General features: G+C 39.6%; 1 protein-coding gene across 1 annotated transcript in view; it reads right to left on the bottom strand.

Annotated features, from left to right (window-relative positions):
* Nucleotides 1–4,392: 4,392 nt before the first annotated feature.
* Nucleotides 4,393–26,659, bottom strand: part of ANKRD42 (ankyrin repeat domain 42) — a 55,369-nt gene continuing 33,102 nt past the window's right edge. Inside the window, exons 8-12 of the mRNA XM_060160865.1 lie at nucleotides 25,950–26,055; nucleotides 21,734–21,909; nucleotides 15,730–15,856; nucleotides 11,493–11,637; nucleotides 4,393–4,533 (exon numbers count right to left, since the gene is read on the bottom strand). Coding sequence (XP_060016848.1) covers nucleotides 4,444–4,533; nucleotides 11,493–11,637; nucleotides 15,730–15,856; nucleotides 21,734–21,909; nucleotides 25,950–26,055 — 644 coding nt within the window. The 3' untranslated portion in view covers nucleotides 4,393–4,443. The remainder of the gene's footprint in view (nucleotides 4,534–11,492; nucleotides 11,638–15,729; nucleotides 15,857–21,733; nucleotides 21,910–25,949; nucleotides 26,056–26,659) is intronic.

Here is a 26,659-nt window from a genome sequence, read left to right as displayed (position 1 = left end):
TATCAGTTCAGCTTTCAGCCCCACCTCCACATGCACACGCCCCCAGTTATGGTCTGGACCATGCTCCAGACCCTTTGGTCTGTCTCCATGCAACCAACCAGAGTCCTCTCCTTGGGTCTGTCTGCTGAAGCCTGAGTTTCAGCACCCAGTCGCTCTGCACACCAGCAGGCGTACATCTTGGGCTGGGAAGCGTGGTGATGTGGTCAGGACCTTCTGTGTTGGTCTCTCCATACCCTGCAGTGCCTCAGGCCAACTCCCATACCCTCCTCTTCAGCCTCTGAAGTTCCCTATCTGTCCTGGCATACCTCCCAGCTGGTGAAGGAGGTTCCCACGGTGAGGTTAGCATTCTTCCTTCACAGCTCCCTCCCAGGGGTGCAGGTCCCATTCCAATTCCTCCTCTTCTCCCTTTTCCCTTCATCCTACCCAGTTACATGGGGATCTTTCTTGAAGCTTTGGTTGTATGAGATCTGAAAGCATTCAGTGGTGTTCTGTGAGAACTATTCCACACGTGGCTGGATTTTTTGATGTATTTGTGGGAGGAGGTGAGCTCCACATCCCTCTACTTATAAAGGGGAAAAAAATGAGGCAGTGGAAAGCACTGTGGTCATCACCAACACTAAAATTAGTGATTGTCATTTTGTAGAATAGCTACATTGACTATATATATAACAGTGAATATACTAAATGATATATATCAACTCACCTGTTTTTCATCACAGTTCTCTTAGGTAGGTGGTATTATCCTCATTTTACAGCTAAAGAAACCAGGTAAGTGAAGTTAAGGTCACACAGTTGTAACTTCACACAGGTGAAGTTGCCAAGATCACATGGCAGATAAGTCACAAGACTTTAACTCAAGATTTTATGTTCTTACTCGATAGTAAGAGTAATCTCCAAGTTGAGTTCTCTGAGAACTCACTGTAGTTGTGATTTGCATTTTGCTAATACTTAGCAATACTGTCCAGGCTCTTCTTTCCATGTGTCCTGGCTCCTTTTTGTCTTACGCTCCATCACCCCTGGTAGTGCTCTCATTTGCAAAGTTCAGTGACTCGCTACCACCCCACATTCCAGAAGAAGAAAGGGGAAGGTGTGGGAAAGCCGTTTCCCTTTAGGGACATGACCCCTAGGGTTTTACACACCATTTTCGCTCACACTCTATTGGCCACACTTGGTATCTTAGCTGCAAAGACGACTGGGAAGTCAGTCCTTATCCTGAGCAGCCACAAGCCCAGGTAAACCCTAATAAATACTATAGAAAAAGGGGAGAAAGAGGTATTGGGAGACATCCAGGGAACCTCTGCCACAAGGGTGCATGCTTCTATTACAACACTCTTCTGGTATTTCCTACCTCACTTGTACAGAGACTAGAGATGTGGCCTTGAGAAAACAGGAGGAAGTGTAACAAACTATTTCCAGGGTTGGGATTACTTTAGAGTCATCAGGCTAGAAGGAAAAGGTAAGGCTGTGTGTAGTCCCAGAAAGTGAGAGAAATGTTGGCTTTGGGAATTCCAGAATGCAGACTCTGAAACTCCCCTCCTAAGGTTAGAATCCCAGCTTCACATTGCTGTGTGACTGGGTGACTTTCTTAATCTCCATGTATGAAATGCTGTACCTCTTTTCATACAGCTGTGGTGAGAATTAAGCAGTAATACATGTAAAGGACTTGGTACAGATCACACACATAGTAAGTGCCCAATAAATGTTGACAAATGTTTTTACTACAGATTGAAAGCCTACTGGAAACCACAGAGAAACTAACAATAATGACTATAAAGGTTATGAAAAGGATAGGTAAACCATTTTTGAACACTTCCTTACAGGCCTTTGACCAGCCTAAACTGGTCTTAGCAATCAAATGCACTTGTGTCAGGGCAAACTGGTCCTGATGATACTGGGCCGAAATGGCCTGTCCATGTAAGGTACTTGCCAGGGCCTAGAGATGGGCAGTCTGGGGTATGGTAGGAAGGCTGATGCCAGTGAAGCAAGCTCAAAGCCAGCAATCAGATCTTCAGAGGGAGGCAGAAACTACACAAGTGCCCCAAGAGAGTCACACGTCTTTGCTAGCTCAAGGAAGAAAAGGGTGGAGTAGGAAAAGTGAGGGAATTGAAGTCAGAACTGAAATGAAATGCCATGGTGGTTCTTTGGTCAGCAAAGTCAAGGGAAAAGAGAAAAAAGAGAAGAAAGAATAATAAAGCCACATATTTTTCATCCTGTCCAGTCAACCTCATCTCTGTTATTCCTTTCTTATAAGGCTTGCAAGACAAAACAATGGTTGGTTGAATTCTAAAGCAGATTATTTAAATGTATATTTTTGGCAAACATGCGTTACGATTTTTTTTCTTTTTATGAAAGCTGATTTTCATTTTATGTAAACTTCCCTGGAGATATTTGGTTGTTATTGTAAAAAGTTGTCCTTTTCTAAAACTTACTTGTCTTTGTCTCCTAAGTTCAGATTTTTTAAAACTGAAGTCATTTGACATACACATGGCCAATAGGCACATGAAAAGATGCTCAACATCGCTAATCATTAGAGAAATGCAAATCAACACTGCAATGAGGTACCACCTCACACCCGTCAGAATGGCAACATTTGTAGTGAGGTGGATGCACCTAGAGACTGTCATAGAGTAAAGTAAGTCAGAAAGAGAAAAACAAATAACCATATGCTAACACATATATATGGAATCTAAAAAAAAAAAAAATGGTCATGAAGAACCTAGGGGCAGGACAGGAATAAAGACGCAGACCTACTAGAGAAGGGACTTGAGGACACGGGGAGGGGGAAGGGTAAGCTGTGACAAAGTGAGAGAGTGGCATGGACATATATACACTACCAAACGTAAAATAGATAGCTAGTGGGAAGCAGCCACATAGCACAGGGAGATCAGCTCGGTGCTTTGTGACCACCTAGAGGGGTGGGATAGGGAGGGTGGGAGGGAGACCCAAGAGGGAGGAGATATGGGGATGTATGTATATGTAAAGCTGATTCACTTTGTTATACAGCAGAAACTAACACAACACTCACTGTAAAGCAATTATACGCCAATAAAGATGTTAAAAAAATGTAGACAAAATAAAAAAAAATCTACAAATAACAAATGCTGGAGAGGGTCTGGAGAAAAGTGAACTGTCCTACACTGTTAGTTGGAATGTAAATTGGTGCAGCCACTGTGGTAAACAGTATGGAGGTGCCTTCAAAAAACTACAAATAAAGCTACCATATGATCCAGCAGTCCCACTCCTGGGCATATTCCCAGACAAAACTATAATTCAAAAAGATACATGTACCCCTATGTTCATAGCACTATTCACAATAGCCAAGACATGGAAACAACCTAAGTGTCCATCAAGAACTGAATGGATAGGGCTTCCCTGGTGGCGCAGTGGTTGGGAGTTTGCCTGCCGATGCAGGGGACACGGGTTCGTGCCCCGGGTTGTGAGGATCCCATATGCCGCAGAGCGGCTGGGCCCGTGAGCCATGGCTGCTGAGCCTGCACATCTGGAGCCTGTGCTCTGCAACAGGAGAGGCCACAACAGTGAGAGGCCTGCATACCGTTAAAAAAAAAACTGAATGGATAAAGAAGATGTGGTATAAATACACAATGGAATACTACTCAGCTATAAAAAGAATGAAATAATGCCATTCGCAGCAACATTAACTTCATACTAAATGAAGTAAATCAGAGAAAAACATATATGATACCACTTATATGTGGTATCTAAAATATGACACAAATGAACTTATTTACCAAACAAATACAGACTAACACAGAACAAACTTGTGGTTGCCAAGGGAGGAGAAAGGTGGAGGAGGGATGGATTGGGATGCAAACTATTAAATATAGAATGGATAAACAAATAAGATACTAGTGTATAGCACAGGGAACTATATTCAATATCCTGTGATAAACCATAATGGAGAAGAATGTGTGTGTGTGTATAGCTGAATCACTTTGCTGTACAGCAGAAATTAACATTATATATCTATACTTCAATAAAATAAATTTTTTTTAAAAAATCAAGTCATTTGAAAAGTTGGGAGAAAAGCTATACCTACACTAGTAAAAGGGTACTCTCTACAGAAAGTAAAAGAAATATAATTCTATTATGAAGCCATAATAGAACTTCTAATAATCTTTATAACTAGACCTTTTGATTACTGTGTTATCTTATATTGTAAAGTTTATGTCAATACTTGCAAAATTAACTACTCATAAATCTAGAGTTTTGACTTGCCTACATAAATATATAAAAAGTATATTGGGAGGGGGAATACAACTGAGTCCATGTAATTTTAATCCGTTTGACAGTATACATTTCTGCCTTCAGAATTGGAATAACAGCATGTCTGAGTAATTCTGAGAAGAATTTATAGATTTACATTTATATCAATTTAAAAAGAAAAGAAAAATCAAGCAGGTTTATTTAAAGTTATTTCACTGATTAGTACCTTTTCACAAAAACTCCCCCAGAAGACACCTTTTTCTTCACTCGCCTCTTCTCTTTGCTTGACTCACAAGAAGGGTCATCTTCCTACAAAGGAAAAGAGAGCCAAATAAGATTTCTATGCTAGACACATTTTTGTCTTTCTACGTTACTGTTCCAAAAGAAAAAATTTAACCATGACAACATTTTCAACTCTGATTTACATTTCTTTTAGAATTTTGTGTAAATACTTACATCAGAAGCACCAGTTCATATTGTGCTGATTCATCAGACTGGGAGGCACCTTGAGAAATCATCCAGTCCTACCTTTACCTCATACATCCCCCACACAGAACACCTTGTTGTTTCTGCTTCTATTTTAGACCAACATTTTACAACATATTACTAAACAAAATAACACAAAGCATTAGCATGGCATCCTCTGGATTCTGTGCAAGCCCCATTCTGTTAGGAATCACATTTCCTGGATCCTGTATTTCCTTCTCTGTTCACAAAACATCCCTCAACTGCTCTTGTCTCTTTCACTTTGCCGTGCCACACACCGTTTCTGAATATTTCTCATCCGTTGTGGTACTCTCAGTACCTAGCACAGAAGATTCTTAATACATGCTCTGGGAAGGAGTAAGAGAGGACTAGAAACACAGTGGATACTCACTAGATGTCAGTCATCTTTGAATAATTCTTCTAGTCAGAAAAGTGCTCTGCACCCAGTTGGGCAGGACAGATCTGAATGCAGGAGTTTCAGGAACATCACAAGGCCACATGTCCATCAGGAGAGCCCCTGGCTGGAGGTAGGATTCCCCAAGGTGTTCCCACCTACACCTTTGCTAATGAGGTCAGTCAGCTTAACTCATAGAAGTGTGTGAACATAGAAGCAAACTGCTGTTTTTCCAACACCACCCAGGAAAACAGAACCACACACGTTCCCTACCCCTTGAGAGAGGAATAGATGGGGAATCTGCTGGCCCTCCCATATAGTGGCCAGGCACTGGTAAGCATAGGGCAACATGATGGTCCCTTCTCTTGAAAAAGCTTACCAACCAGTCTGAAGACCAGTAACAACAAACCTTTTACTGGGGCTTAGCATATGGTACCCACTGTATTTCATACTTTACATATATAACAAGGTGAAATAGGTTGTATTAACAACATTTTATAGATACAAGGACAGAAGTCAAAGACATTAATCAACTTTTCCCAAGGTCACAAAACTAAGTAAATGGCAGGATTCAAATCCAAATTTTGTCCAACACCAAAGTTCATGTTGTAACCATTCCTCCATCCTGTCTTCCAGCAAAAAATTTGCTCATTCAGTTCCTAAAACTACACTGTACACTGTGTATACTATGCTACAGGTATACAAAAAGGAATGAGATCTGGTTCCCACTCAGGAGTCTGTGGTGGAATAGCAGATATAAAAGAGGTGCTCAGTTCACTCCCCAGCTTTCAAGAGGTCCTCAAGATCATTAGGGGATGAATGCAAAAATGTCTATGAAAGAACACTGAGGTAGGGCAGGAGTTTATTAACCTCATCCAACTAGATAGATAGAATTAGAGAAAGAATATAGAAAATGTAGGAAAAGAGAGGAAGCTACTTGTCAGAGGTAGCCAATTTTCTAGTGCTTAATAGTTACCAGACTTTCAGAAACAGTTAATATTTATTTTCCTTTACTTTTCATATATGCTAACTCCTGAAGGAGTTTAAACAATCCCACATACTCTAGAAATAGTGGTCAAATACCAAAGCATCTACTAACATCAAATATGTATGTTGTTCTATCAAACCAAGCAAGCCTTACTGTAAACTAGTTCAAAAGAAAATATGTGCTTGGCACTCAATAGGCCTCCAGTAAGTGTTCGTTGAAAGTTCCAAATTCCAGAAGTTTCTGCATTTGGGGAACATTCTTCACCAAGATTAGTCATTTCCTCATCATAAATTATAGACAGAAACATATTTCTCCCTAATATGTGTTTTCTCGCAAACTCAGGAAAAGACAACTGCAATACTGAGATATTAAACACATGATTCATGGTGCTTAGACACCTAAAGCAATTCTAAGTGTAAATTAAACCACCACCCCTATGTGAAAATGTATATATTTTAAATATTAACCGGTTTCCATCTGAAAGAATTTACAGGTTTGTTGAAGAGATTAATAATACTGCGTGAAACTGTTGACAGGTTATGTGTCTACAAATTATTGCCTGGGTATATGGAATTCTTGTTTTTAAAACAATTTCATGCAATCTGATAAGTTTTGGGAAGCATACACAACTAAAGGGAGATAAATCCCACTTTGATTACCAGAACAGTCTCTTATCAGAGTGTCAAAGCAGTAACCAATAGAGAGAAATCACAAATTTCTAGAACTTCCTTAGACTAACAGCTCAGATTGGATAAACTCACTTAAGCCCTCAGATTGCTCCAAGGACCCTTACAGGCTCCAAGGACCCTTACAGGCTCACAGGCTAGGATGTCAGAGGACAGGGAGAAGCCCAGCAGAGACAGAAAACAAGGGTAAGTTAAACACAGAAGTATTCATAGAATATTACCAGTTCCAGGTTGGCTGTTCTTGATTAGCAAGCATGGCCCAAAGCTTTAGACCAGCGACTTCTCGAATGATACTGGTTTTGGAGATGGAAGCGAGTTCAGTCCTGCATCAATCTGTAGACAGACATCTCTACCAAAGCTATTATAGTTCCCATCTAGTTTACGTTTTTTAAGTAAACATTTTTAAGTACAATACACCTATCAAAGAGCACCCCAAAAAGTGTACAGTGTGATGAATTTTTACAAAGTGAAAACACCCAATGTGACCACAACTGAAATCAAGAAATTGAACAAGAACCTGAACATTACCTGTATCCCAGAATCATCCATTTGCCTCCTCCCAGGCACTATTAACTTGATTTATTTTACATATTTTGGGACTGCATGGTATCATACTGTAGTTTTCTTTTGCTCAGCATTATGTTTGTGAAATTGACCCATAGTGATGTGTAGAGCAGTAATTCATACATTTCCATTGCTTTATAATATTCCATTGTATGATTATACTAAAATGTATTTATTCTTACTGTTGGTAGAATTTTTTATCCAGTTTGGGGGATATTTATAATAATGCTAATATGAATATTCTTGTTCATGTCTTTTGGTGCCCATCTGTGTACATCAAGAGACATGTACTCATTGCACTGGGAACTGAGTCACAGATGTGTATATGTTCAGCTGTACTCAATGTGGCCAAACAATTGTCCCAAGTGATTAAAAATCAATTTACACTCCAACAGTGGTGAATAAGAGTTCCACTTGCTCCACATCCCCATCAATACTTGGTAATGTCTGTTTTGTATTGTTTTAGCCATTTTGGTGGTATATTGACATCTTGTTGGGTGTTAATTTATATTTGTGATAACTAATAATTCTGGTAACACTTCTGAGTACATTTTCATGTTTATTGGCCACTTGTATATCTTATTTTGTGAAGCGCCTGATCCTGTCTTGCCCGGTTTTTTACTGGGTTGTCTGTCTTTTTCATACTGGTTTGTGTAAGTTCTTTGTGCTTTTGGATAGAAGGAAGGAAAATAAGGAAGGAGATATATTTTCCTACTCTTTGGCTTGCCTTTATTAATGTTGTCCTTGATAAAGTGAAGTCTTATTTTAATAAAGTCGAATCTATCAATTTTTTTTCTACCCCAAGGTCACAAAGATATCCCACTGTGTTATCTTTTGGAAGCTTCATCACCTCAACTTTGTATTTAAGACATATCTTGAAATAAATGTTTGAATTACTGTGTATAATTCCAGTATAAGTAACATTTTATCAAATTACTATAAATTTTATATTTAAATTTTCATAAATAAATTCACTTATTTGAAGACCTAACATCAAAAATTTTAAAGACCGGGCTTCCCTGGTGGCACAGTGGTTGAGAGTCTGCCTGCTAATGCAGGGGACACGGGTTCAAGCCCTGGTCTGGGAGGATCCCACATGCCACGGAGCGACTGGGCCCGTGAGCCACAACTACTGAGCCTGCGAGTCTGGAGCCTGTGCTCCGCAACAAGAGAGGCCGCGATAGTGAGAGGCCCGCGCACTGTGATGAAGAGTGGCCCCCACCTGCCACAACTGGAGAAAGCCCTCGCACAGAAATGAAGACCCAACACAGCAAAAATAAATAAAATTAATAAACTCCTACCCCCAACATCTTCTTTAAAAAAAATTTTTTAAGACCAATTTTTCAAACTAAATCTTCTCATAAGCACAGTGAGTGAGCTGGAAGGGCAAAGGGGGTAACTTGTTACTTGACAGTAACAAGTGTCACTAAAAGGGGGTTAGGCAGTTAGGTTCAAATCGTGGCTGCCCATCTAACAAGCTGTGTGACTTTACGCGAATTCCTTATTTTCTCTGAGATTTGGTTTGTTATTTGTAAAATGAAGAAATAACATCTGCCAGATATAAAGTTCCTGGCACTGAGCGCAACACATAGCAAATACTCAGTAACTGTTGATGATGCTATCAATCAAGGCAAGTTAGATCTCACAGAATTTAAATTTTCAGTGCTGTGTGTAAAGTAGCCAATTGAACTATAATACAAATGATGAGGTGCCCTCAGAGCAGTACAAAGTGCTTGCTGAAAGGAGGACAGATCATTTGTGGTCCGGGGGGTTAGGACAAGGTTGATGAACAAGATGGTTCCTAAAGAGGATTTTGAGAGGCAGAGTTGACAGAAAGGCTTCAAGGTATATGGACAAAACGAGCAAAGGCTTGGGGGTGGGAAAGTGTGGGGCAAGTTCAGAAAAGGTAGGCGACGTGTAGGAGAATAGAAAATAAGGCTTGTGAAGTGGGTTAATGCAGGCTGAGACAATATGTGAGAAAGCACTATAAAAATGTATTATTATCAAAACCAGTTATTATTATTATAAAAAACCTATTTAAGTGCATTATGTCAGACTATCCTAGGAATTTTTTTCTGGCTAAAAATTATGCTCTTGCAGATTCTTTTATAGGGGAAAAAGTCATATGCAATCATAGGTCCTTACCAGAAGGTGGCAGGAGAGATTTAGTCAGAGCTTCTTGAAGCCTCTATATAAATGAGCACTGAATCAAAAGTTCATTTTATTTATACTTTACATATTTAGACTCCACAATAAACTAATTCCTCCTCCTTTCAGATGCATAGGGCTACACACATTTATCCACTGACTGTTTATACAACTCAAATGTAGAAAATTGAAAGAAAGGAAAAAAAAGAAAAGGATATGAGGAAGGGAGAATACCATGAATACTAGTAGACAGAAAATACCTCAGGAGTTCTACACAGTATTTCATCTAACATCAATACCATCCCATGAGGTAGGTGTTATGAGACCCAGAAGCTCTTGCAGAACAGAAAATAAGCAGCTGCCATTAGAGGTCAGTGACATTTGCTCATTTACAAAAACTCGTGTAACCTACAGCAGGACCGCAAAAAACGATGGGCCCAGAGTACAGGGACCTCGAGTCAGCGCTCCTGAAAGCTACACATTGTTGGTAGAGAGCAAGGTCTTAGGAAGGATGTGCTCTATTAGTGTATGACATCAAACCACCCTGGGAACAGACATTTCTGGGCAAGAAAAGAATAATTTTAAATAGCTAAAAACCAAAAATTTTCTATGTAGACCATCAATCTGGATTGACTCAAAAGGCGTGCAGCTCGGGTGATCTCCAAAGATCTAGGCAGCTAGCTAGCGAAGAACAATGTATGTTCTTGCCTCTGAGGAGACTAGAATAGGCAGAGTTCCTGCCACAAGGTGGAGAGGGAGCGGATCTGGAGTGTCAGTGGTAGTTTATAAAAGGTGTATGTCCGCTAGCCAACACCACATGACTGCCCCAGCCAGCCTCTCCATACTAAAGTGTTCCCAGAGGCTAAACGTGGTATAAGATGGTCACTGCAAGAATGAAGATAATGGATTATGATGATTATTTCTATCCCTTGGAAAATTAAGCACTGGTGGATACCAAAACCCAGAGAAAGTGAATTTGTATACAGAAATACACACGTATGCAGATGAACAGAATGTTGTCTAATATGAGACCGAACCATTAATAGCGACTTCCTCTGGAGAGTGGAACTTGATATGGGGAGGAGCGTCTGCCCTGTTTTTAACATTTTACAATAAGCACATATATTAATACTTTTTAAGTGGTTATTAAAGAGACTAATGATTAGTTTGTACAAAATAAAAAGAAGCCAGGAAGTTTTTATTATATATCATATTTGAGGTTATGTAGATCTGAACAAAATTAACTTACCCACGAGGACTGAAGAAAAAAATTCCCTATGGAAAGAAAATATGAAACGTACCTGAATCCCTACACTGTGTCACATGAACTGTCCACAAAGGCCACATCTTCAGAGCAGGGGAGAGTGAGGGTCAAAGTTTCCCTGGTGAGCTTTCTGCCTGTTCTACTGAGACTGGATGGCCTGAAAGGCAAGCACCACTGGGGGTTTCTTGCTGTCACTTTCACTCTATTTTCTATACTCCACCTGCTTTTCTTCATTTGTTCTTTGTTATGTTTCTCATGTCAGTTTCTTTTTAGAGCAGTTTATTTTGGATATTTAGAATTAAAACATACATACTCCATAGCTGTCTCAGAATTCTTATTGATTACTCTGCTTATAAAATTTTTTTCCTTACATGATACAATAATAATAAAACTTACTGCACACATATGAACCAGGTTGCTATTCCAACTGATAGGTAGGTACATAGACAGACACATATGTATGTGTATGTATATATAGTTTTATAGAGTAATGTGTGTGTGTGTGTATATATATATATATGTATGTGTATATGTGTATTCCTTTACTCCTTACTCCTAGAAAATATGTTATTAACTCCAATTTACAAATAAGGCAAAGAGAGGTTAAATGACTTGTCCAAACCAAAAAGGGCTGCAGCCAGGATTCAAACCCAAATAGCCCCCTCCAAAGCTGGTACTCTTAGCTACTCTTGTATACTACTTCTTGAGAAAGATAAATGTGTTAAGAAGGATACTAACCACAGCCGCAAAGTTGGGAACCTGAGTTTTTTCCAGCATCTCCCTGAGTTGATCTACCTCTGCTCGATACTCATCCAGCTGACATTCTAATTTTTCTCTGCGTAGTCGTTCATACTCTAGGTGGCCCTGCAGCTCTTTGATAGTCCTGCCAAAAAAATTTGGTTTCAATCAATCTCCAATATCAACTAGCAATTATTTTTGGTAATAAAGTATCCATACATTATATACATTATATTTAAGGCAAATAAAACAAAGAAAGCATTTTTTCAACAAATATATACTGAGAGTGTACTATGAGCCAGCACTGATCTATACATACTGGAGATAAAAGCAGTGAACAAAACAGGCCAAATCTACCCTTGTGGGGCCTACCTTGGCAGCAGTGGTGGAAGACAGTAAAGAAAATAAATAAGTAAATATATGTATTTCAATATAAGTAAGTAAATATAAGTATGCTGGAAGGTGATAAATGCTAAGGGAGAAAAAAATAAAGCAAGAAAATAATAGAAATGTTGTTGAGGAGGGGGTTAATACACAATGACCAGGGAAGGCCTTATTGAGAAGGGGGCTTGTGAGCAAAGTCCAAAAGGAAATAAGAGATAATCAAGTAGACATCTGGGGGACGAGCATCCCAGACAGAGAGAATAGCAAGTGCAAAGGCCCTAAGGCAGAAGAACACCTGGTGAACTCGAAGAAAGAAGCCAATGTGGCTGGAGTAGAGTCAGAGAGGTAAAAGGGAGCCAGAACAAGTAGGGCCTGGTAAGTCGCAACAAGGACTCGGCTTTTACTCTGAGTGAAATGGGAAGCCATTAGAGGATCTCAACAGAGAAACGGCATGCTCTAACTTAAATGTCTTTTGCTTTGTTTAGCTTTGTTTTTTTTAATGATGTAAAATTTACTTTGAGTGAATTACACAAATATCAACTAAACAATTCAATGAGTTTCCACTAATGCATCCACCATGACTACCAAGATACAAAATACTTCCATCATCTCAGAAAGTTCCTTCATGCCCTTCCCAGGCAACCCTCACTTCGCAGAGGTAACCACACTTCTGAATACCTATCGTGTTAGATTAGTTTTGTCTCTGCTTGTAAATGAAATTGTACATTATATTCATTTGTGTGCCTGGATTCTTTCAGTCAATAATATGTGAGATTTATCTGACTTAGGTTTTAGCATGATGAACAGACTGCAGGGGATGAGGGTGGGGCGTGAGGGAGCAGGGACAGGAAGTTGGGAGACATATCAGGAAGATGTTAGAATATACCCAGACAAGCGATGCCAGGACTGGGTTTCTTTCTGCCTTATTGCTGGATGGTGAGGGCACCAGAACTCCCAAGGCATGTTGAGTTGGATGTCAGGTCTGAAGGAGGGCAATCTAAGAGTATACAGTAGTAGCCCTGGTATGGAAGTGAGTGGGGTTGAGGTTAGAGATAGGAAAGAAGAACATTAACTGTGGAAACCTAGAATTCAGCAAATGAGAAGAGAAAATCAGCCCCAGGACAGAATAACACAACCACGTTTTGCTGTATTCTGAGTTTCATCTAACCAATCAATAATGACAAAGGCAAAAGGACATCTCTCAAACTAATACTTATCCAGGTTTCCTTTACAATTAGATATAAGATCAGGAGTTTGTACCCAAAGAATAAATGTCTTCAGATGTACTCAACACAAAGTGAGAAACACATACTAGAGAAGAAGTAAAGCTTACTCAGAGGAAACACTGCAGTCTCAGCTAATAGGAAACTACAATCTGGCACAAAGGCTAAAGCAATCTTTATAAAAAAAAAAATCCTGCTCAAATGACTTACATCAATATAATAACCATTTCACACTGAAATGTGAACATTAGAATTAAACGTTCCATTAAAGACTATTATTAAAATTGTAATGACCTTGGATAATAGGTTTGGAGTCATATAGACTCAGACACAAATCCTGGCTCCATCCCCCACGCTTAGTCCTCCCTTTGTGACTTCATGCGAGTTACTTGTAAATTCAGTCTTGGTTTCCTAATCCACGTACTGAGATAATAGCTAATGGAGCTGTGAAGACTGCATGAAACAATATATACATATATATATATGCTCTACTGTGAAGTACTTTTCTAGACTACAAGGGAGCTAAGAACTTTCGGCTAGGTTCTTAGGCAGAGGCCAATACTAAAAATAGTCTACATCTCAAACACTTTAATCAATACAGAGGCAGTCAGGAATTCCCTGGTGGTCCAGTGGTTAGGACTCCACGCTTCCATTGCAGGGGGCACGGGTTCAATCCCTGGTCAAGGAACTAAGATCCTGCATGCTGTGCAATGCAGCCAAAATATACATACCTACCTACATACATAGAGAGAGAGAGAGAGAGAGAGAGAGAGAGAGGGAGGGAGGGGGGGGAGAGAGAGAGAGAGAGAGAGAGGCAGTGGACAGCTACTTATGTGATGTGATTTATGAGATACCAAGAAGGCCCCTGATTAAAAAAAAGAAAATTTCTTTTTGGTCTACCACAACTTCCTGGTGCCTAAAATCCCATTAAGAGACAGAGTATTTTGGCTTAAGATTTTGTCTTCTGTTCAAACTCCCAAGTACCCATCTTATCAAAGATTTAGATGTTACTCTGAATACATTTACCAGACCTCTTACTGAGATTAAATTCAGAAGAGGGTGAATGCAAAAGAAACAGGAGGTTCTAAGAGTATGAGGGAAAGAGACCCAACCAAAGGAAAGGGCAGGGGAAGTGGAGAATCCATGTGCACTGCTCTTTACAGACCCGTGTTTTGATTAAACTACAAGTCTCCCCTCCTGTCTCCCTGTGGTCCCTGTCCACTGTGGAAAGCAAAGACAAGAAAAGAGGCAGTGGGAGGAAATAAGCACTTTGCATCCTCTATCCCAGCAGCCATTAATTAACTAGAGAGGTACCATATGTACCGAGAGCCAATTTCAGGTGCAGGAAGTGAAAGGTGAGGGAATATGCAAGCGTTCTGAGGGGTGCCACTGTCCGTGAACATAGGACTAGGTTGGTGACTTGTGAGCAAGCAGTCCAATTCGATAGGGATGGCTAGAGACTGTGTTGATTGAAAAGCTCAAAGTAGCTGTGGTCTCAAAAAAGCAAAGGGTCGGGCTTCCCTGGTGGCGCAGTGGTTGAGAGTCTGCCTGCCAATGCAGGGGACGCGGGTTCGTGCCCCGGTCCGGGAAGATCCCACGTGCCGCGGAGAGGCTGGGCCCGTGAGCCATGGCCACTGAGCCTGCGCGTCTGGAGCCTGTGCTCCGCAACGGGAGGGGCCGCAGCAGTGAGAGGCCCGCGTACCGCAAAAAAAAACCAAAAAAACGAAACAAAAAAAAAACAAAGGGTCTTCCCTGGTGGCGCAGTGGTTGGGAGTCCGCCTGCCAATGCAGGGGACACGGGTTCGTGCCCCGGTCCGGGAGGATCCCACGTGCCGCGGTGCAGCTGGGCCCGCGGGCCATGGCAGCTGAGCCTGCGCGTCCGGAGCCTGTGTTCCGTAACGGGAGAGGCCACAGCAGTGAGAGGCCCGTGTACTGCAAAAAAAAAAAAACAGACAAAAAAACGAAAACAGGAACTCTTCTTAGCGTTTTAGTTTTGCGAGACAAAAAGTTCTGGAGGATGGTTATACAAAAATGTGGAATGTACTTAACACTACTGAATTCTGCCTTAAAAGTAGTTAAGATATATTTTATGCTTATGTGTATTTTACCACAAATTTTTTTTAATTTTTAAAAAATTTAAAAAAAATTTTTTTAAATTGGTGCACAAGTTTTTGGCACCACAACGAAGACCTGTGTTGGGTCTTTGTTGCTGCGCGCAGGTTTTCCCTAGTTGCAGCAAGTGGAGGCTACTCTTTGTTGCGGAGCACAGGCTTCTCACTGCGGTGGCTTCTCTTGTTGCAGAGCACAGGCTCTAGGCACGCGGGCTTCAGCAGTTGTGGTGCACGGGCTTAGTTACTCCGCGGCATGTGGGATCTTCCCGTCCCAGGGCTCGAACCCATGTCCCCTGCACTAGCAGGTGGATTCTTAACCACTGTGCCACCAGGAAAGTCCCTTACCACAATTTTTTTAAAAATCTTAACACCTTCTCCATCTGGGGGCTTAGGAGGAAAACAAGTTGGAAACTCACACCCTTTGGTGGGGATGAAAAAATAAGTTGTTAATCAACAAACCCTCACGTGGCATTTAGAAAGGTAAGTAAAAACAAACCATCAAAGTTTTGAGGACATTACTTTTCAGACTCAAGCTGTTCTTTCTTCTGCTTTAGATCTTCTTCTGTTATGCCTCCCAAGTGTTTATAGTTGCTCTCTGCAATTCCCAGGAGGTGTCTCAATTCTACAATTTTCTTATAAGCTCTCACTGCAAGACAAAGTTGAACAGGAACCTAGTTTAGACAGATAACAGCTCATGAGCTCACAGGATGCTGGTCCTGGAGCATATTCTTCCTCTAAAGCCAGTGTCTGCATGGTCAGTGTCTGTATGGTTCGGGGAAGGAGATGGAGGGAGGGTGGTGTCTATATAGAAGGACACATATCAGTAGCAGAGTATTAGGGTGAACAAGCAGTGAAATATCTAAATGGAGGATTCTGTTCCTGCTGTTGGAGGATATATCACTGTTATGACTATTAATACCAGGGAAAGGAAGGGAAGGGAGGGGAGGGGAGGGGAGGGGAGGGAGGCTGGCTAGCAGTGTTTTAGGACTAGTTGTACATTACAGGACCATGCACAATCTATTTATGTCAGAAAATTAGAAAAACTGAAATATGCTTGATTGATTTATGATAAATCAGAACTAATTCAGCCCCCCAATTTTATGATTAGTCACTTGTAATATCTAGGCAAGAGGATATTGAGAAGGAAGTGTGTTAAGAGCTACCTTGAGCTATTCTCCAGCTATCAAAACCATGATTTTTTCTATCCTTTGTGGTACAAGTTCTCAACCTGGGGTGATCTTCTCCTCCAAGGAACACTTGGCAATATCTGGAGACCTTTTACTTGTTAAACCTCGGGGCATGGAGGGAAACAGACTATTGGCATGTAGAGGCTCAGGATGCTACTAAATACCTTAAAATGCACAGGTGGGCCCCCCTCAACAAATAAGTATCTGGCCCAAAATGTCAATAACACAGAAGCTGAGAAACTCTGCTTTACAACCAGGTTAGCAAATCACAGCCTCTTCTCCCTGACACTCACCACTCTGATTTATCTCTCAATAGGTTAGAGCTGCAGGTTCCAAACTACATACATCAGAATCAACTGGGGTACTTTTTAAAAATGTATATGTTTGAGCCCCATAGCAGTCCTACAAATTCAGGTATCAGTAGTTAGTAAAAGCTCCTCAGACAATTCTGACGGGCAGACAGGTTTGGGATCCACCATAACTAATAGCAAACAAGTAGAGGGGATTTTTTTTTAATGTTACATAAAATGGAAAGAATTGTGATGGTTTATTTAATTCTTTAACATTTGAAGGCTATGTTTTGAAAGGGCTGTTCTATGGGATCATCAGAGGTAAGAGCTAGGATTAATAGGGATTAGTTCCAGGAAGAAAGATCTTAACAAAGGCGAAACTTTTCAACAAAAACAGTTAAGAGGGTGGGAGGGAGGGAGACGCAAGAGGGAAGAGATATGGGAACATATGTATATATATAACTGATTCACTTTGTTATAAAGCAGAAACTAACACACCACTGTAAAGCAATTATACTCCAATAAAGATGTTAAAAAAAAAAACAGTTAAGAGCTATCATGTATTTGTGGAGTGCCTGTGATGGGAAGGACACTACGATAAGTGCCTTATACATTTACCCCTGTCAAAAGGTAGAAATGGGCCACATGGGTGATAGTGGGGGCCTTGTCACTGAAGGTGATTGGATGCTGGATGACATGTGACAGGAATGTTGAGCCAGGAATCAAACCTCAAATGGGGTTCTATGATGCCATGACCCTAAACCTAATTCACTAAAGAATGCTCTGAATTGAGGCTCAGTTCCAAGAAGTCTGTGATGACAAGAAATCCATTCAGTCCCCCGTAGGCACTCTGGCAAAACCTAGTATTCCAAGAGACTGGCCAGTCCTTTGGATTTTGCCCTGGAATAAAATTAAATAGTTATGTCAAATAGCACATGACTTCATATATAGTACCTTCACTAGCTGCAAGCACCCCAGCTGGGCACCAGCCAGAGCCTCACTATATGGCAAGGGTGTAAGAGTGCATTTGTGTCAAACACACCACAGAAGGAAACTGTTCTAGCTTCGTTCTTGGTCTTTCCTTAAACATCTTTTAAAATTTTTGTGATTCACTGACAATGATCACTTCACAAAAATCTCCTAATCAACTAATTTCAGAAGACACTGAAATTCTACAAATCAACTGTTCATCTTCTGCAGTGCTAATAAGTCCTTGCTAATTCTCAGTACAATCAACAAAAAAGAAATTTAAGCACAAACAAAATTTTAAAATAGATAAAATGGATTGCATCAAAATTAAAAACTTGCACTGGCAAGGACATCATTAAGAAAGTTAGGATAAAAGACAGCCTCCTCAATAAGTGGTGCTGGGAAAACTGGACAGGTACATGTAAAAGTATGAAATTAGAACACTCCCTAACACCATACACAAAAATAAACTCAAAATGGATTAAAGACCTAAATGTAAGGCCAGACACTATCAAACTCTTAGAGGAAAACATAGGCAGAACACTCTATGACATAAATCACAGCAAGATCCTTTTTGACCCACCTCCTAGAGAAATGGAAATAAAACCAAAAATAAACAAATGGGACCTAATGAAACTTCAAAGCTTTTGCACAGCAAAGGAAACCATAAACAAGACGAAAAGACAACCCTCAGAGTGGGAGAAAATATTTGCAAACAAAGCAACTGACAAAGGATTAATCTCCAAGATTTACAAGCAGCTCATGCAGCTCAATAACAGAAAAACAAACAACCCAATCCAAAAATGGGCAGAAGACCTAAATAGACATTTCTCCAAAGAAGATATACAGATTGCCAACAAACACATGAAAGAATGCTCAACATCATTAATCATGAGAGAAATGCAAATCAAAACTGCAATGAGATATCATCTCACACCAGTCAGAATGGCCATCATCAAAAAAATCTAGAAACAATAAATGCTGGAGAGGGTGTGGAGAAAAGGGAACCCTCTTGCACTGCTGGTGGGAATGTAAATTGATACAGCCACTATGGAGAACAGTATGGAGGTTCCTTAAAAATCTAAAATTAGAACTACCATACGACCCAGCAATCCCACTACTGGGCATATACCCTGAGAAAACCATAATTCAAAAAGAGTCATGACTAAAATGTTCATTGCAGCTCTATTTACAATAGCCAAGACATGGAAGCAACCTAAGTGTCCATCATCAGATGAATGGATAAAGAAGATGTGGCACATATATACAATGGAATATTACTCAGCCATAAAAAGAAACGAAATTGAGATATTTGTAGTGAGGTGGATGGACCTAGAGTCTGTCTTACAGAGTGATGTAAGTCAGAAAGAGAAAAACAAATACCGTATGCTAACACATATATATGGAATCTAAGAAAAAAAAAAAACAAGGTCATGAAGAACCTAGGGGTAAGACAGGAATAAACACACAGACCTACTAGAGAATGGAATTGAGGATATGGGGAGGGGGAAGGGTAAGCTGTGACAAAGTGAGAGAGTGGCATGGACATATATACACTACCAAACGTAAAATAGATAGCTAGTGGGAAGCAGCCGCATAGCACAGGGAGATCAGCTCGGTGGTTTGTGACCACCTAGAGGGGTGGGATAGGGAGGGTGGGAGGGAGACGCAAGAGGGAAGATATATGGGGACATATGTATATGTATAACTGATTCACTTTGTTATAAAGCATAAACTAACACACCATTGTAAAGCAATTATACTCCAATAAAGATGTTAAAAAAAAAAAGTTAAAAGACAACCCACAGAATAGGAGAAAGTATCTGCAAATACTTATACTTGCTGATATAAGGGACTTATATCTGCAAGTACTCTTAAAACTCAATAGTAAAAAGATAAACAACTCAGTTGAAAAATAGGCAAAGGATTTGAATAGACATTTCTCCAAAAGATATACAAATGATCAATGGGCACATGAAAAGATACTCAACATCATTATTCATTAGGGAAACACCAATCAAATCTACACTGAGATACCACTACACACTCACTATAACAGTTTTAGTTATTAACAAGACAAACAATAACGAGCATTGGCAAGGAAGGGGAGAAACTGGAACCCTCAGGCATTGTTGGTGGGAATATAAAATGGTGCAGCTATTTTGCATAACAGCTTGAAAGTTCCTCAAAATGTTAGATATATTTTTACCAGATGATGCAGCAATTCCAGCTGCTAGGTGTATATCCAAGAGCAATGAAAATACATTTCCATTTTCAAAAAGGAATGTATACAAATGTTCATGCAGCATTATTTTTTTCATATTTATTTATTTATTTATTTAGGCTGTGCCGGGTCTTAGCTGTGGCACGTGGGATCTTCGTTGAGGCATGCGGGATCTTTAGTTGTAACATGCGGACTTCTTAGTTGCGGCATGCGGAATCTAGTTCCCCAACCAGGGATCGAACCCGGGCCCCCTGTACTGGGAGTGTGAACTCTTACCCACTGGACCACCAGGGAAGTCCCAGCAGCATTATTCTTAATAGCCAAAATGTGGAAACAACTCAAATGTCCAACAACTGATGAGTAGATATATAAAATGTGGTATAGGGACTTCCCTGGTGGTCCAGTGGCTAAGACTCCATATTCCCAATGCAGGGGGGCCGGGTGTGATCTCTGGTCAGGGAACTAGATCCCACATGCTGCAACTAAGAGCTTGCATGCCGCTACAAAGATCCTGCATGCCACAACTAAGACCCAGTGCAGCCAAATAAATTTAGGAAAAAAAAAATAAAAAATTAAAAATAAAATAAAATGTGGTATATCCATACAAAAATATTATTTGGCAATAAAAAGGAATAAAGTATGAAGTAATGATCCACGTTACAATGTGCATAAACCTTGAAGACATTGTGCTAAGTGAAAGAAACCAGTCACAAAAAACCATATATGGTATCATCCCATTCATATGAAATGCCCCAAATAGGCAAACCTATAGAGACAGACAGTAGATTAGCAGTTGCCTAATTGGGGGGTGGTTTAAGGGGAAGGGAGAAGAAGGTAGAGGTTAGGGGGATTGACTACTAATGGGTATGAGGTTTCTTTTGGGGGGTGATGGAAATGTTACAAATTTTATTGTAATAATGGTTGCACAAATCTGAATATACTAAAAACCATTAAATTGTACACCTTAAATGGGTAAATTGAATGGTATGTGAATTATATCTCAGTGAAGCTATTTAAAATAAAGCTGTCAGGAAATTCTGAAGGGATCACTGACTCTGAGCCTCACTGTGGTGGGCTGCTTGTTGGGAGCCCCTAATATCAGCATCTTTTAGGTTGCATTCACCAGGAAAGAGGCTTCTACCATCACCTGGAGAGTGAGGTTCTGCCTGACGATGTTCTGGGAGCTCTTAAAAAAAATTTTTTTTTTAAATTTAGACCTGAATTAGAAGTTTTTCTCAGACAATACAGTTTTGGTACTAGTTTTTCCTGCCAGAATAACTGAAAATACTTTCCAGAGATCACGAGGAAGGGAATTGACATTTACTAAGCCTCTAGGCACTTCCCATTCTCTAGTGCAGTCTGCGGGATGACATTACGTTAATATTCTCATTTTTACAGATGAGGAAACCAAGGTTCAGAAAGTAACACAGCTAGAAAGAGGTGAAGCTCTGATGTCTGAATCCAGTGCCAAGCTCTGCTCACTTTACTACAGCTGCCTTTGCTTTGGTTAGCCTCCGTTCAAAAAGATCCTTCTCACCTTTCTTCTATGAAAGAGTGCCATTGAAACAGTTCTTCTCATCCATTCATATGAACCATGGCTCTCTGACAAATATCATGAGAAGTGAAATCAGGGTTATATGGCAGGAAAATACCCCTTTCCTCTTTGAGGGACAAAGATCATGTCTCACATTCTTTATATGTTCAACAACCCCTAGTACAAAAATCTGTACTAGTTCTGGTTCCCCAAAAAATATCAAAGTATTTTACCTTGTAGATGGTAGTTGTCTTTAAAATAATTCTCAAATCTGTGGTATTTTTTAAAGGAAAAATCATGGAAGAGTTGGCACACTTACCTCTGGCATCTGTTTTATCCGACTCACTGAGACCTATATCATCTTTGGCATCAGTGCTTCCCTCAACACCATGTCTTATGAAAAACTTAATATCATTTTCATCAATTTCACTCTCATCATCTGTATCATATTTCTGTAGTCCTTCCAATAGCTTTACTGCTGCTAAATGGGCAAACCTGTAGAAAAGAATTAGTAATTACAAGATCCACAATCTTTTTCAAATTGAAATAGCAGTTTGCATTTAATTTAGGGAATTACACTCTACATTATCCCACCAACTCACGCACCAATGAAGAACGAAAACTGTATCTGAAGGTCAGTGACAATTTGATGCATATCCAGCAATGCGGGGAATTCAAACAGTTAGTGGAAACTAAGGACAAGCAGTCATATTAAAGAATGATTCCAGAATTTTTTTTTTTGGCCACGCCGCGGGGCTTGTGGGATCTTAGCTGCCCGACCAGGGACTGAACCCGGGCCCTCGGCAGTGAAAGCGAGGAGTCCTAACTACTGGACCGCCTGGGAATTCCCAGATTCCATTTTTTAGTGGCAAAAATCCAACTGAAAGAAGTGACCCAATATCAAAAGAATATTTGGTGTGTCCCCAAACGGAACTGCTCAACTGAGTAGAAAGCCCGGAACCACCCTACTTGATTTACCTGTATTTACTACCTTTTCCTGATGGCCTAATTTAGATCATAGAATTAGTTCTGGTTCCAGTTTTAGGGAAAACTATAGCTCTAGCCCCCTTAATCTTCATCCTTCCTCAACCCTCAAAGCACTCAGCATGGCTTTGAAATTTAATGGAAAAATAATGACTTTCATATCCACATTTCTTATTTTCTTTGATCTTTCCCACATCTCTATGAAGCTTCTAATAATATACCCTTGGTTTTCAAGTTGTTGTTGTGATTGTATGTAATCTGCATTATTTTTCCCACAGTTTTGCTAATTAAAATGTTCAATGCTGGGACTTCCCTGGTGGTGCAGTGGTTGAGAGTCCGCCTGCCAATGCAGGGGACACGGATTTGAGCCCTGGTCTGGGAAGATCCCACATGCCGCGGAGCAACTAAGTCTGTGCGCCACAGCAACTGAGCCTGCGCTCTAGAGCCCGCAAGGCATAACTACTGAGCCCGTGTGCCACAACCGCTGAAGCCTGGGCGCATAGAGGCCGTGCTCTGCAGCAAAATAAGCCACCGCAATGAGAAGCCCACGTACTGCAACTAGAGAAAGCCCGCGCACAGCAACAAAAACCCAACCTAAGCAAAAATAAATAAATTAATTTTTTTTAAAAAAATGTTCAATGCTTTCTCTTAGGACATGGAGAATTACTCGCTAAACATAAAAACCTCAAATTTTATTTTGTTCACACACTTCCATAACCATGTGCACATGCACACATATATCTTTACCTTTCACCAGGTACTGCAAATCATTAACAATATAGTAATAAACATAGGAAGTTGTACGGTTAATAGAATTCGTTATCTCTATTACTAGATTGTCACTTCACAGCTATCATTTACTGAGTACTTGCTTTATGCCAGATTCAAGGTTGTTTCTATAACACTACACTCACACTAGCACTTTGGTGCATGAATGACAAAGAAATGTGGGTCAGAAATTATGAATATATTCAGATACAGTACTAAATCACCCATGTAATACTGATATAAAGACAGACAAATAGATCAATGGATAAAATACAGACTACGGAAATAAGCCCACGCATACATGGACACCTGACGTGGACAAAGACACAAAGGCAATAGAAGAAAAAGGACAGCTTTTTCAACAAATGGTGCTAGAACAATTAGATATCCATATGCAAAAAAAAGAACTTGGATACATACCTCATACCACATACAAAAATTAACTCAAAATGGATCACAGACCTTAATGTAAAACCTAAAACTGTATATATAACAATGTCTAAAAGAAAACATAAAAGAAAATCTTTGTGACTTGGTGTAAATCAAAGATTTCTTAGATGTGATACCAAAAGCATAACCCATAAAAGAGCAAATTGATAAAAAAAATTTGCTCTTCATTGTTAAGAGAATGAAAAAACAAACCACAACTGGGAGAAAATCTTCACAAAACAAAAATCTGAGAAAGAACTAGTATCCAGAGTATAGAAAGAGTTCTTAAAACTCAACAATAAGAAAACCACCCAAGTTTTAAAAGTGGATAAAGATCTGAACAGTCACTTCACCAAAGGAAAACATACAAATGGCAAATATGTATATGAAAAGATGCCCCAAATCATTTTCCATTAGGAAAAAACAAAAAACACAATGAGACACCACTACACACCTACTGGAATTACGAAAATCAAAAACTCTGACAATATCAAATGCTGGCAAGGTAAGAAGCAACAGAAACACTCATCCACTGCTGATGGAATGCAAATTGGTGTGGTCACTTTGGAAGGCACTGTGGCAGTTTCTTATAAAGATAAACACACCCTCTTAGCATCTGACTCAGCAATCCTACTCCTACGTATTACTCAAGTGAACTGAAAACTTACGTTCACACAAAAATCTGTATCTGAATGTTCATAGCAGCTTTATTCATAATCACCAAAAAGTAGATACAAACAAGATATCCTTCAACAGATTAGGGGATAAGCAAACTATGGAATACTATGGAATTCCACAGTCAATGGAATACTACTCAGCAATAAGAGATGAACCACTAATACACATGAATGATTTTCAAAATAATTATGCTGAGTGGAAAAAGCCAAATATATAAGAGTACATACCGTATGATTCCATTTATATAAAATTCTAGCAAATGCAAACTAATCTATAGTGACAGAAAGCAAATTAGTGTCTGTTTGGGGATGGGGCAGTGGAAAGCAGTAGGAGGGAGAGATTACAAAGGTGCACAAGGAGATTTTAGGAGGTGATGGATATGTTCACTATCTTGATTGTGGTGATGATTTCACAGGTATATACATATATCAGAATTCATCAGTTTGTGCTGTACAAATATGTGTACTTTACTATATGCCAATTATACCTTGATAAAGCTATTTTAAAAAATAAAAAATAGTGGGCCTGAGTTGATAATGATGCTACTATGTGGCAAAACAAAACCATATTCCATGGCTTCAAAGAGATCCCACAGACAAAATTTTAAGGAACATGAACTCACAAACAAAAATTGCATGGCAATTTAATGAATAATTAGGCCCTTGCATCCCATCAAGCCTCATGTGTAACTTTTAGCCCACACTCCTAGTTTAGATTCAAGCAGTTCTGAACCACATGCGTTCCTCAGACAAACAAGGTGTTATCTTAAAACTCTTCCTCCTTCAAGTGTCAGCATAAATGTTGCTTTCTCCAAAAAAAAGTTTTCCCAGACTTCTATATAAATTCTGTCCCCCGCAGTTGCCTTCATAACTCTTACCATCATCTGTATTAACATTTCTCCCCCACAACTTTAGAACAGGAATACTTGGGCACTTTTTCTTCTGTGCTCTTACTGCACCTTATACATGACATGTAATACGACATACTGATTATAATCAATAAAAGTTATGTTTGTACATTTGTCTCTCCACAAGACTGTAAGTTTCTTGAGGGCAAGGACTATTTTTTGTCATCTTGGTAAACTTAATGCTAACCATAGCACGTGGAGCATGGTAAGTATACAGGAAGTTGAATGAAAAAACAATCAAATGAACAAATGGATGAACTAAATATTCTGTGAGGGCCTGACCTGAATGAGCTAGAGGTGTTCTATAATAGGTGTTACATTTAATTCAAATATAAATATTAAAATTTGTTTCAAAATCCATGTGACTCCTTTTGATTACTCCTTTTTATCACACAGCATTTCTCAACAGGTACCAGCATTTGGGTGGGACAATTCTTTGTTGTACACTACTGTTCTGAGCACTGTAGAATGTCTGGCATTCCTGGACCTGACCTCATGAAACATTAGTGATGGTCTCCATCACTGTGACAACCCCCTCCCCACATTTCCAAATGCACACCCCGCAAGAAGGGGGACTACTACCTCCCAGCTGAGAATCACTGCTTTAGAGAGCTGATATGTTGTCAAATGTCAATTCAGCTTGAAAATTATCATTCCATCAGCATTTGACTGAGTCCTATAATCCAGAAATCTTCAGAGATTTCTGAGTATAGAAGAGTAAATGCAAAACTTTAAAAACAAAAGAAAGAAGCAAAGCAGATAGGGATACCTCTTAGCCACATCACTGGGTTTCTCCCTTGCTTTGTTGGTAATATTACTGTCTGCTCCCATTTTAATTAGCCACTGCAAACACTCTATGTGGCCTTGCCCAGCAGCTGTAAAAACAAAACAAAATGTACACACAAAAAAGTTACTGTTATTAGAACAATTTTCTAAAATTTTGGACAGTACCACTGCAGAGTATTTTTGTAAATACTAATCCTTACAATAACCAGCAGAAGTAGGTTGGCCAGATGTTATTTTCTCTAGTTCATTTATTCATTCATTAGACAAATATTTAATAAAGTATCTGCTGTACTCAGCCCCTATGCAGAGAGCTTTACATACAGATATAGATGTTGAAGCTCAAAGAGGCTATTTAACATCATACAGCCAGTAAGTAATAGATTTGAAACTATAATCTAGGTTTTTTCTAATCCTTATCCAGTGCTCATCTACTGTATTCATAGCTCCTGACCAATCTTGTACCAGGCCAAATGTAAGTGCAATCTGTGTGAATGTGAAAGACTTTGAAAATCTTTTGCCATCTTGTATAAGTAGCTTATTCCTCTGACCCTCATAACTCAAAATGTTCAGGGCCCCTCACTGATTACCTAAACTGTTCACCACCTTTCCTTAAAACACATGCACTCAATATTAATTTTCACCTCCACAACTCTGCTTATGTGTCTTCTCACCTAGTGCCCATCACTCAATCAT

This window comes from Lagenorhynchus albirostris, chromosome 9, assembly GCF_949774975.1.
Source record: "Lagenorhynchus albirostris chromosome 9, mLagAlb1.1, whole genome shotgun sequence".
Taxonomy (NCBI): Eukaryota; Metazoa; Chordata; class Mammalia; order Artiodactyla; family Delphinidae; genus Lagenorhynchus; species Lagenorhynchus albirostris.
The sequence above is the reverse complement of the archived record's forward strand: the minus strand, read 5'-3'. Positions and strand labels throughout refer to the sequence as shown.